At 46.7% G+C, this 9,603-nt stretch overlaps 1 protein-coding gene across 1 annotated transcript; it reads right to left on the bottom strand.

The window, feature by feature from the left end:
* Window positions 1–1,550: 1,550 nt before the first annotated feature.
* Window positions 1,551–8,827, bottom strand: LOC119884375 (TBC1 domain family member 12-like). The gene is made up of 12 exons (XM_038694800.1): window positions 8,630–8,827; window positions 7,838–7,965; window positions 7,684–7,766; window positions 7,465–7,582; window positions 5,582–5,688; window positions 5,398–5,466; window positions 5,243–5,325; window positions 5,084–5,155; window positions 3,658–3,786; window positions 3,318–3,427; window positions 1,614–1,657; window positions 1,551–1,570 (listed from the first exon to the last, which is right to left on the bottom strand). The coding sequence occupies exons 1-12, from the start codon at window positions 8,789–8,791 to the stop codon at window positions 1,551–1,553; spliced, it is 1,125 nt and encodes a 374-aa protein (XP_038550728.1). The 5' UTR covers window positions 8,792–8,827.
* Window positions 8,828–9,603: the final 776 nt, after the last annotated feature.

Raw genomic sequence — 9,603 nt, 5'->3', positions numbered from 1 at the left:
TAGCTTCTTTTTTAATTCCCTAGACACCGCTAGACTTAAACCAACATGCTCTCTTTTTTCTAAATTCCTCTCATAGCCCTTTTCGGCACACATTTCCCCCGGCTTCATCGAGCTGTTTTGTCTTCCAAACTACGTTTCCTTCCTTGACTCGAGAACCAGCCTACCTCTCCTATCCTGTTAACAACTAGAGTCCAGTCGCCAAAGCCCATTTCACCATCTTCCTCTGCTTCCTGAGTCGCCATTCTGATCCAGTCACAAACCAGTTTTCCACCGCCAGTCCCGCACGTTTCTGAGCCCAGAAAACGATGGCTTGTTTGTTCCAAATTCTAGCTTTTCAAATTACGAGTGGTTCAAAATTTCCACCAAAACAATCTGAACAGAACAGTTATTGTTTTAAGTTCTTCTTTAATAATAAGGTACAAGAAGGAAGACACGAAGAGAAGTTACACACTTTAAAATGTCATTATTGAAACTGTACATCAGCCAAAGAATGAAATTTTATTTTACAGGTAATCTTTAAAGTTTCCCAGAGAAAATTCTGTGTTATAGAGAAAATGAGCAGTTACTTAGTCTGCAAATATTCATTTAGCTGCTCAGCCATGATACCTGAAGCACGCTCCCCCAGGTGAGCTACCTGGGCGTACTGTTTGATTCACACTCAGACAGAAATGCCTTAACCTGTAAAACCCAGCATATTTTAAATGAAAGAAATAAAAACAGATGGAGGATCAGCTGCTGCTCCTCTGCTCAGACAGCACCTGAGACAGAAACAAAGTCACTGCAGCTGCTTTTTGTTTTTCACACAGATTATCAGCCCATCTGTCAGGTGACTCACCTGACTCCACTTCCTGTTCCCGACTGCATGGGTGTCCGAGATGCAGGAGAAAAGCCTATCAGAGAGCAGTTCTTCATCAGGGAGGCGGGACAGGAACTGAGCTGAGGAGGAGCACACAGAACAGTTTCCCGAGGATCCGTCCCAGTCCTACACCTGATATCCTGATTATGCTTTTAACAATTAGTCACACTGGGGGAGTCCCAGTGTCATCTGAGACGAGTCCAAGTCAAGTCTCTCACCTATAACGAGTCGCAGTTGAGTCTTAGGTCACCCAGGATGAGTCAAGTCTCACACTACAAGTTACTACCACAAATTCAAAACTTCAAAAGCCTTCTGTGACTAGTCCTTGTTAGGCCTCGTGTCCCTCAAGACGAGAGCCAGAAAACAAAACACCACTTTCATTTTGTAACGAGTTTTACTGAGATTTTAACGGGTATAATTTTACCGACATTTTATTAGTAATGCGTTACAGCATAAAGAGCACATTACTGTAAGTGAGTAACACGTTGGTCCCTGCACTGATAAGCACAAGTCAAGGCTCACATTTGTGGACACAAGTCTGAGCGAACTCGAGAGAAAATCGAGTGTCAAGTCCAAGTCAAAGTCAAGATGAGTCCAAGTCAAGCAGCAAGCTGATTGGTCACTGTGTGAGTGAGGTCAGAGATCGTCACCTATGCTGATGAGGTCCATGTGTAGAAGGACATCCGGTAGAGTCTTAAGATCCCCAGAGCTGTCCTGAACAGGACTCCTCCCCATCCCGAAAGAAAACGTCCCATACTCTGCACGCCACGTCCAGAGGGGGCTTGGTGTAGAGACAGGATCCTGGAGGGGAGGGGCATGTCTCACATATTTCAGTTTCATCATGGGTGTCCAGGTCTGACAGGTCCAGGACCTGTTTAGCTTAGCTTAGCACAAACACTGAAAGCGGGGGGAAACTGCTAGCCTAGCTCCTTCAAAAGACAAAGAAATGTAAAACAACTGGGGTTTTAGCAGCACTTAGCTTCTGAAACAAGATCTGTGATGATCACTTAAACGCTAATTAATACGCAGCAACACAAACATACCAGACATCATATCAAGATTCAATTCAATCAAATTTTCTTAACAGCTCTAATTCATAACAGAAGTTATCTCACTGCACTTTTGTTATAGAGCAGCCACGAGCAGCACAGTGGCAGAACTAGAAAAACTCCCTTTCTGTTGTGGGGCAGCCCGGCTGACGGTGAGTGTCCTGGTTTTTTCTCCTTTTTATCAGTTTTTCTGTTTTCCTTGGTTTCCTGTTCCCTGCCTGCCTCCCTGTGTTTTCTCCCCTGTGTGCTCTCTCTCTCTCCCTCTGCACCTGAGCCCAGCCAACTACCTGCACCTGCACCTCATCTGCCACCTCGTCAGCCTGCCACACCTGCCAGTAATCACCTCATGACTGCCTGTATTTCAACCCCGGTTCTCCACACCATCCTCACTTGATCGTCGTTGCTCCGTACCCGGTGCCACCCCCACGTTCAGGCTTTCGTGTTTCTTGTTTTTTTTCACATTTACCCTGTGCCTTGACGCTGTCTTCCCTAACCTTGTCTCTCTGTCTGTTTCCCTCCCAGGTACGCTCACCCTCGTCCTCCGTTCGGCTGGGCTCATCCACTGGCCCACTCCTCTTCGGACTTCCCTCACGGCGTCCTCCCTGTTCCCCCGCCTCTCCTCGCTTCCTCGGCCCCTGTGTTCCCCGGCTCCCTGGTCCCCTGACTCCTTGGTTCCCCGTGCCTGTGCTTCCCCGACGTCCTCCTCTCCCTCCACTCCAGTCCCTCTCACCATTTTTCCTCCAATAAACCTCCTTCCCTCAGAGTGCTGCATTTGGGTCCTCTCTGTCCACACACCACACCTCGTAACACTTTCACAGGTAAAATCCTGGAGCAGAACCTGGACTCAAGGTGGGCTCATCTGACTCAGGGCTGGAAAGACTAAAAATCAACTCGTGTCTCTGTTCTGGTAACAGAATCGATCTCTGACCCTGTCCGATGAAACTTTTGTTCTCTTATTGGTGTCTATTTTTGCTGAGAATAAAAATGTTGGTAAAAGTTCAGAATTTTTCATGTGGCCCAAGTCTTGATTTTTTTACATGACACATCTCTGAAATTTCAGCTTTATTGCAAAAAAGTATATATTAATGGACAACTCATGCGTTTGGTGCTTTGTACCGTTTAAGGTGTTTTTAGCTCTTAGAACCTCTTAACCTCTGCAGAAAGCCCAGTAACACACCTTAAAACCATTAATTCAGACGTGTTTTTATGTCTGAATCAAGTACAGCTCTCCAGTCTTTGTGCTAAGCTAAACACAACATGGACCTATAAGTCATTCAGACTGAACGCTGTGGTGTAAAATCACAGGATGTCTAGCCAAGGCTAGCTGTTTCCCCTGCTTCAAGTTTTTCTGCTAAGCTAGGTTAGCCGTTTCCCCATGGGCTCTGCTGGACTTTCTTTATTGTCTGACTCACCAGTCCATGAGGTAGAGTTCAGGAGTCAGACCTGAAGACTGGAAGTGAAGGAATAGGTGAGGAAGAGTCTCCTCGAAAAACACCTTGAAGGCCCCGAAGTACCTGAGCATCTACAGACAGAGAGACCAACCGGGACGGTTAGCATTATTAGTGAGGACATACTGGTCCGAACTACTTCAAGAAAGACTTGCTTTCAAGGTTCAGGTTAGAATACGGTTTAAAGAGAGAGGTAAGCGTTGTGATTCAGCATTTTCAGCAGTTAGTATTAGGGATTAGGGAATACCTCAAGTCCATGAGGGTCCCCACAAGTACAGAAAAACAAATGTGCGTGTGTGTGTACCAGCTGGTGGTCCACTCTGTAAAACGCCAGCTGACAGGGTCTGTTGATCAGGTTGGAGAAGCTGATGAAGGCTTCGACCTCGTCCATGTTCAGGATCAACATGGCTGCCGTGGAGGACATACCCTGCACCTGGGCGAGAGACATCCAGAGAGAGTGAGACACAGAGAGAGAGAGAGAGGTGGGGGCTGAACTGTTTTAAAGTCTTTAGGGACAAGTCTATGTCATTTGCAAGGAGTCCAAGTCAAGTATCAAGTCAACTCTCCAATTGCTCAAGATGACTGAAATTCGTGTTTCTAGTTCCTAAAGACAAGAACAAGCCGAGTCCCAAGTCACTCAGGTCACTTTGGACAAGTACAGTAAAGTCCCAAGTCTAATTAGGTCTTAAGACAAGTCTCTCAGATAAGTCCAAGGCGAGTCTTAGGGCAGGTTAACACCTGAAGGTCCGGTTCCTGAATCGAACCGATGTGAGGATGATTCCTTGTTCCTCCACCAGTTCTCCAGCTGGTCCGGTTTGTGTTCACAAAGGCAAAAACTCAGAGAGTCCAGAAACTCTAAGCAAAAGCCACAAGGTAGAAATGACGTTCGATTATTGGTCATACAGTCTGCAGGTAAAAAGAACAAACCCCTCCAAATACTCAAGAGTACATACTGCAGTACTTTATACAGTTGACGCAGTTCTACTCAACAGATCACTCGAGTCCATTCTCCTTCATCTTATCACTGAATACTTTGAACACCTCAGAGCTCTTCTGCAGCTTCTCTAGTAACTGAGAAATGTTCTCCACCTCCCAGAGGTTCAGGAGGCAGCTCACTTCACTCTGAGTCCAGGTTTGTCCCCGGCTAGTTCACATTTTGGCAGCAAAGTCCCCAAATCAAGAAGAGAAAAAGGTTTTAACCAATGAAATGACTTATACATCACAATGCCTTCTGCAATTTGTTCAAATGGTGTTCACACCAGAAAGGGTCCGCTCCAGAGTTCACTTGGTCTGAGACCACTCCTTTGAGGCGGACCAGAGATCAGTTGTTTGGTCTGCACTAGAGTTCGAGTCCGGCCAACCCAAATGGACCGCACCAAGGGGGTAACCGCCCCAGGGTTTGGTTCAACCGGACTAAACAAGGCTGTTGTGAACCCACCCTTTAGTTAGTCAAGACAAGTCTGAAGTTTCTAATCGCTAAATAACAGTCCAAGTTCAAGATAAGTCCAAGTTATCAGGGACAGGTTCAAGTTGATCCCAAGTCATCCAGACAAATTCAAGTTGACCCTCAAGTCACAAATATGGGTCCAAGTTTCAAGTCTCAAGTTACTTGAAACGAGGACATGTCATGTCTCAAGTCACTCGAGATTCAATGTCAAGTCACAGGAGTCGAGTCTCAAGTTCATCAGACCAAGTCTTTGTGTGTGTGTGTGTGTGTGTGTGAAACTCACATATCCCACATCAGGTCTGTAGCAGGTGTAAGCTCCCAGAATGCTTTGCAGCAGATTGTGATAAGGACCACCCTACAAAATAAAACTTTGAATTCACTTCCTGTCTGTCCATTTTAACAGACGTCTTATACGAGTCATGATTTTTCTCCACTGTCCCACCTTCTGGAAGACGCAGAGCGAGCTGAAAGTTCTGGAGATGTCCCGAGTGATGAGGTCCAGACTGTCAGCCAGCGACCCTCCTTCTGCAGGTAAACAAGTCCAGGTGAGTCGTCCAGAATCAATCTGTCAGAACCTTTCGGCTTGTTGTTTCTTACCATCAGTCTCTGTCTCACTGAGGTTCCTCCACTTCTCCTTCGCTCTGGAGAAGAAGATCTCATACAGCTCTGAGGAAGAGGAGGAGGAGAGTTAGGAGGAAGGAGGAAAACATTACTTGTTCCTCAATGATACCAACTGAATATAGAATCAGATCAGTAAACACAGAGAACATGTTGTTCATGCCTGCAGTGATGTTGAGCTCGTTGCCAATAGCGAGGCTCCAGACTCGTCCTCGGACGCTGGGTGGTAAACCCGCCCACCACAGGTCCCGAGCACGTCGACTCGACCTCCTGAAACACCAACACTCTGACATCATTACATTAACACATTACGGCTGCACAATTAATCGAATATTCATCGTGATTACGATTTTAGCCTCCCACAATTAAATGGACATGATCGACGGCGATATTGCCGTTTAAAATGCGTGCTCCGCTCATGGAAAACTCTGCTGCACATCAAATCAAGGGGCCAATTTGGCTGCGCTCGCCCCACCTTGCTGCAACAGTCCAGAGTAAAAAGTCCATGAGTCCGCTGCAGCGCGGCTGCCGGAGCTGGTCGCGGCCCTTCTGGTCAGTGCTTGTGAGTCCGTCCCAGAAGTGTGTCATATGCAGCTCTTTTTTTGACCAAGCCGTTCTCACTCCCCAACTTGTCACATGTGGGCGCATGGTCAAGACCCATCGGCGTCAGTTTGTACCGCACTGGGGATCCCTGTAGAGTCATAGTTCAGTGCAGTGGGGGGGAAGCCCTGTGGCGTCAGCTTTAGACGGTAAAGGTAGGTATATGATATCTAACAGAAAAGACTGAGTAAGGACGTGGTTGGGGTGGATGGAGGGCCAGAACCCCGACTTTGAACCAGGAGACCGGGGTTCTTGTCCCGTGTGAAATGTAAAGTCAACATTAATTATTTTTTTATAAGTTACCGAGTTGTGTAAATTGAGTAAGTTCCGCAAGTGACATAAGTTAACTTATGTAGTTATTTTAACCCAAACCATGATCCGTTCCTAACCAGGTTTTGTTACCTAAACCGAATAAATTCCAACGTTTTCACCACTCTAGCAATGTTTTCTAGTCTAATGGGATGTCGCATATTTGTTGCTGCTAAGCTTTGCTAACTGGGCATTAAAAAGCAACGGCAAAGGGCCTTGACCACGCGTCAATATGTGACGAGTCGGGAGCAAGAACGTGTTGGTTTGACGGAAGTCACTTCAAGTTGCACAGAGCACACCGAACTGGGCAGGAAGTCAGACAAAACGGCATAGAGAATCGGTAAATTTTCAAAATAAAACACCCTGTGCATACTACTAATCATAAAACAATAAAAAAACACAGTTAAAACAGACAAAAAGAAGCATTTATCTACGTAGCCTACTTCATCATAGAAGAAGCAGAAAAAGCAAGCACTGATCACCACATCAACAAAATCTAAACATGTCGGCAAAATCGAGCAAAACGCTCTGAATCTGAAATGCTCCCTGTGTGGAGATGCAGCCTGCAGACGACACACCAAAACCGGGTCGCACAGAGCCGTAGCTGGTAAGCAGAGTAGAAGCCAGAGGCAGAAGCACAAAAAAGACAAAATAACAACAAGCCAACAACGCGCTCAGCTCCTGAAATGCATCTGAGACGCTTCAAGTGGAAGTTAACATGCAGAGGACGGGACTAAACTGCGGCGCAGCAGTGAGCGGACTCAGTGTACTCTCCGGGTAACATGTTATTTATACTTCTAGGAGATGATACTTTAAGTCTTAGATTTGTACATCAGCAGAAACGCAGCACATCATGGATGTGAAAACTGTTTTTTTATTTTTTATTTGAAATGGCAGTAAAAATATTTTGTCCCTAAAATCAATGAATAATTGTGTTAAATAATCGTGATTATCATTTTGGCCATATTCGTGCAGCCCTATGTGACATCATCACTGGAGCTCTGACATCATCGGTGGAACAAAGATGGCGCCTGCAGTGCATTATTGAGCTCCACCAGCTACATATTAACTACAGCGCTAGTATAACACACACACGCACACGCACACACACACACACACACACACACACACACATACATGGCGTCCCAGTGTGGCAGGATGTGCTGGATCCAGACCAGCGAGGCGTTGGAGATCCCCTCTTCCTGTCTGAGCCTCTCCTTTATCTGCTGATGTCTCCTCTGAGCCTCCTTCAGCTCTGACAGACAAACAGGAGGCATCATGGGGGTTTACTGTGTCTACAAACACGTTGTTAAGCTCCACTTGTGTGGGAGGTGCAGCAGGTTAAAACAAACAGACCTCTCCTCTTGGCCCCAGCCACCATCTGCTCATACTGCTGCCGGTGTCTCTGGGTCTCCTCTGCTGACTTGGCTGGAAGGTTCCTGCACACAAACAAACTGTCAGAGACACTCAGCTGACAGACAGGAAGTGATTAAACAGGACGTAGTCGTACAGCGGCCGGTCTTCCAGGATCAGCGCTGTGGTCGACAGCGGCTCGAACTCCACCTTCCTCTTGCTCTGCTGCGCCGCAGGATTATGGGTAGGAGAGCTGCGGGCTGCGACCTGCCGTGCCTCGAACTCCTGCAATGACATCACAAAACCCACGTCAGTCATGTGACAACAAGGTGAGCACAGCTGATGACAAGCGACAGCCGGAGACGGAGGTGAGCGATGGAGGAAAGAGACATCCCACCAGGTCTCTGCGTTTGTCTTCACTCTCACTGATACGGTCCTCAGTCCATCAGGGCCCTGCACCACAAAGCCAGCTCAACATACCCACGAAATCTCGGTTATCTGGCTTCACTAAATCTACCAATCAGGGGAAGCGGTCACACGAAGCTGGTTATCAACTCGGTAAGTCGACCCAGGTCTCTGCGGTCCTCTTCACTCGGCTGATCCTGGCCTGTTTACCAGCTGCTGACCGGGTTATCATGTTGTTGATGACATCATGTTTCACGTGATGTCGCCTACGCTGGTGGCGTACACGTCACCATAGGCGCCATACAGCATGGTGTATCAGTTTAATAGTAAAGGCAGCGTCTGTGACGTCAGGTTTTCTAAATACCTGGTGGATCCTGATACCGCCCGAGCCTAGAACTTAGATCCTGACTTCCTCTAAAGGAAAAGGTTCTTGTGATGGTTTAGTTTTATTTAGTTTTTTATATTGCATCTGTGTTTTCTGTCCAATGTCTGTCTTTTATTGTGAAGTGCAACATAAAGTTCCCAGAGGAAGCTCAGCCGGTACCTGCTGGATGATCCGGGCCTGTTTGGACGGACTCTGTTTAGGAGGAACTTTACCGAACAACTTCCAACCAGCAACACTGACGGACCGCTGCCTCCTGCTGCAACACAGAGAGAGACACAGAGAGAGACACAGAAAGACAAAGAGCAACACAGAGAGAGACATAGAGACACAGAAAGACAAAGAGCAACACAGAGAGAGACAGAGACACAGAAAGACAAAGAGCAACACAGAGAGAGACAGAGACACAGAAAGACAAAGAGCAACACAGAGAGAGACAGAGAGACACAGAGAGACATAGAGACACAGAGAGACAAAGAGCAACACAGAGAGAGACAGAGACACAGAGAGACAAAGAGCAACACACAGAGAGACAGAGACACAGAAAGACAAAGAGCAACACAGAGAGAGACATAGAGACACAGAAAGACAAAGAGCAACACAGAGAGAGACAGAGACACAGAAAGACAAAGAGCAACACAGAGAGAGACACAGAGAGAGACACAGAAAGACAAAGAGCAACACAGAGAGAGACAGAGACACAGAAAGAAAAAGAGCAACACAGAGAGAGACATAGAGACACAGAAAGACAAAGAGCAACACAGAGAGAGACACAGAGAGAGACACAGAAAGACAAAGAGCAACACAGAGAGAGACAGAGACACAGAAAGACAAAGAGCAACACAGAGAGAGACAGAGACACAGAAAGACAAAGAGCAACACAGAGAGAGACAGAGACACAGAGAGACAAAGAGCAACACAGAGAGAGACAGAGACACAGAGAGACAAAGAGCAACACAGAGAGAGACAGAGACACAGAAAGACAAAGAGCAACACAGAGAGAGACACAGAGAGAGACACAGAAAGACAAAGAGCAACACAGAGAGAGACAGAGACACAGAAAGACAAAGAGCAACACAGAGAGAGACAGAGACACAGAAAGACAAAGAGCAACACAGAGAGAGACACAGAGAGAG

This window comes from Micropterus salmoides, unplaced genomic scaffold, assembly GCF_014851395.1.
Source record: "Micropterus salmoides isolate LMB-PRFRI ecotype aquatic unplaced genomic scaffold, ASM1485139v1 Ms_hic_scaffold_3399, whole genome shotgun sequence".
NCBI lineage: Eukaryota > Metazoa > Chordata > Actinopteri > Centrarchiformes > Centrarchidae > Micropterus > Micropterus salmoides.
The sequence above is the reverse complement of the archived record's forward strand: the minus strand, read 5'-3'. Positions and strand labels throughout refer to the sequence as shown.

What these genes read in the sequence shown, in the direction of transcription:
- LOC119884375 (XM_038694800.1), bottom strand. Translation starts at nt 8,791, where the DNA reads ATGTCTCTCTCTGTGTTGCTCTTTGTCTTTCTGTGTCTCTCTCTGTGT. An exon ending in CAGTGAGACAGAGACTGATG is followed by an intron (nt 5,326 to 5,397) that starts GTAAGAAACAAC and finishes GTTTACCTGCAG; the next exon opens with AAGGAGGGTCGCTGGCTGAC. An exon ending in ACAGACCTGATGTGGGATAT is followed by an intron (nt 3,787 to 5,083) that starts GTGAGTTTCACA and finishes TCTCTCGCCCAG; the next exon opens with GTGCAGGGTATGTCCTCCAC.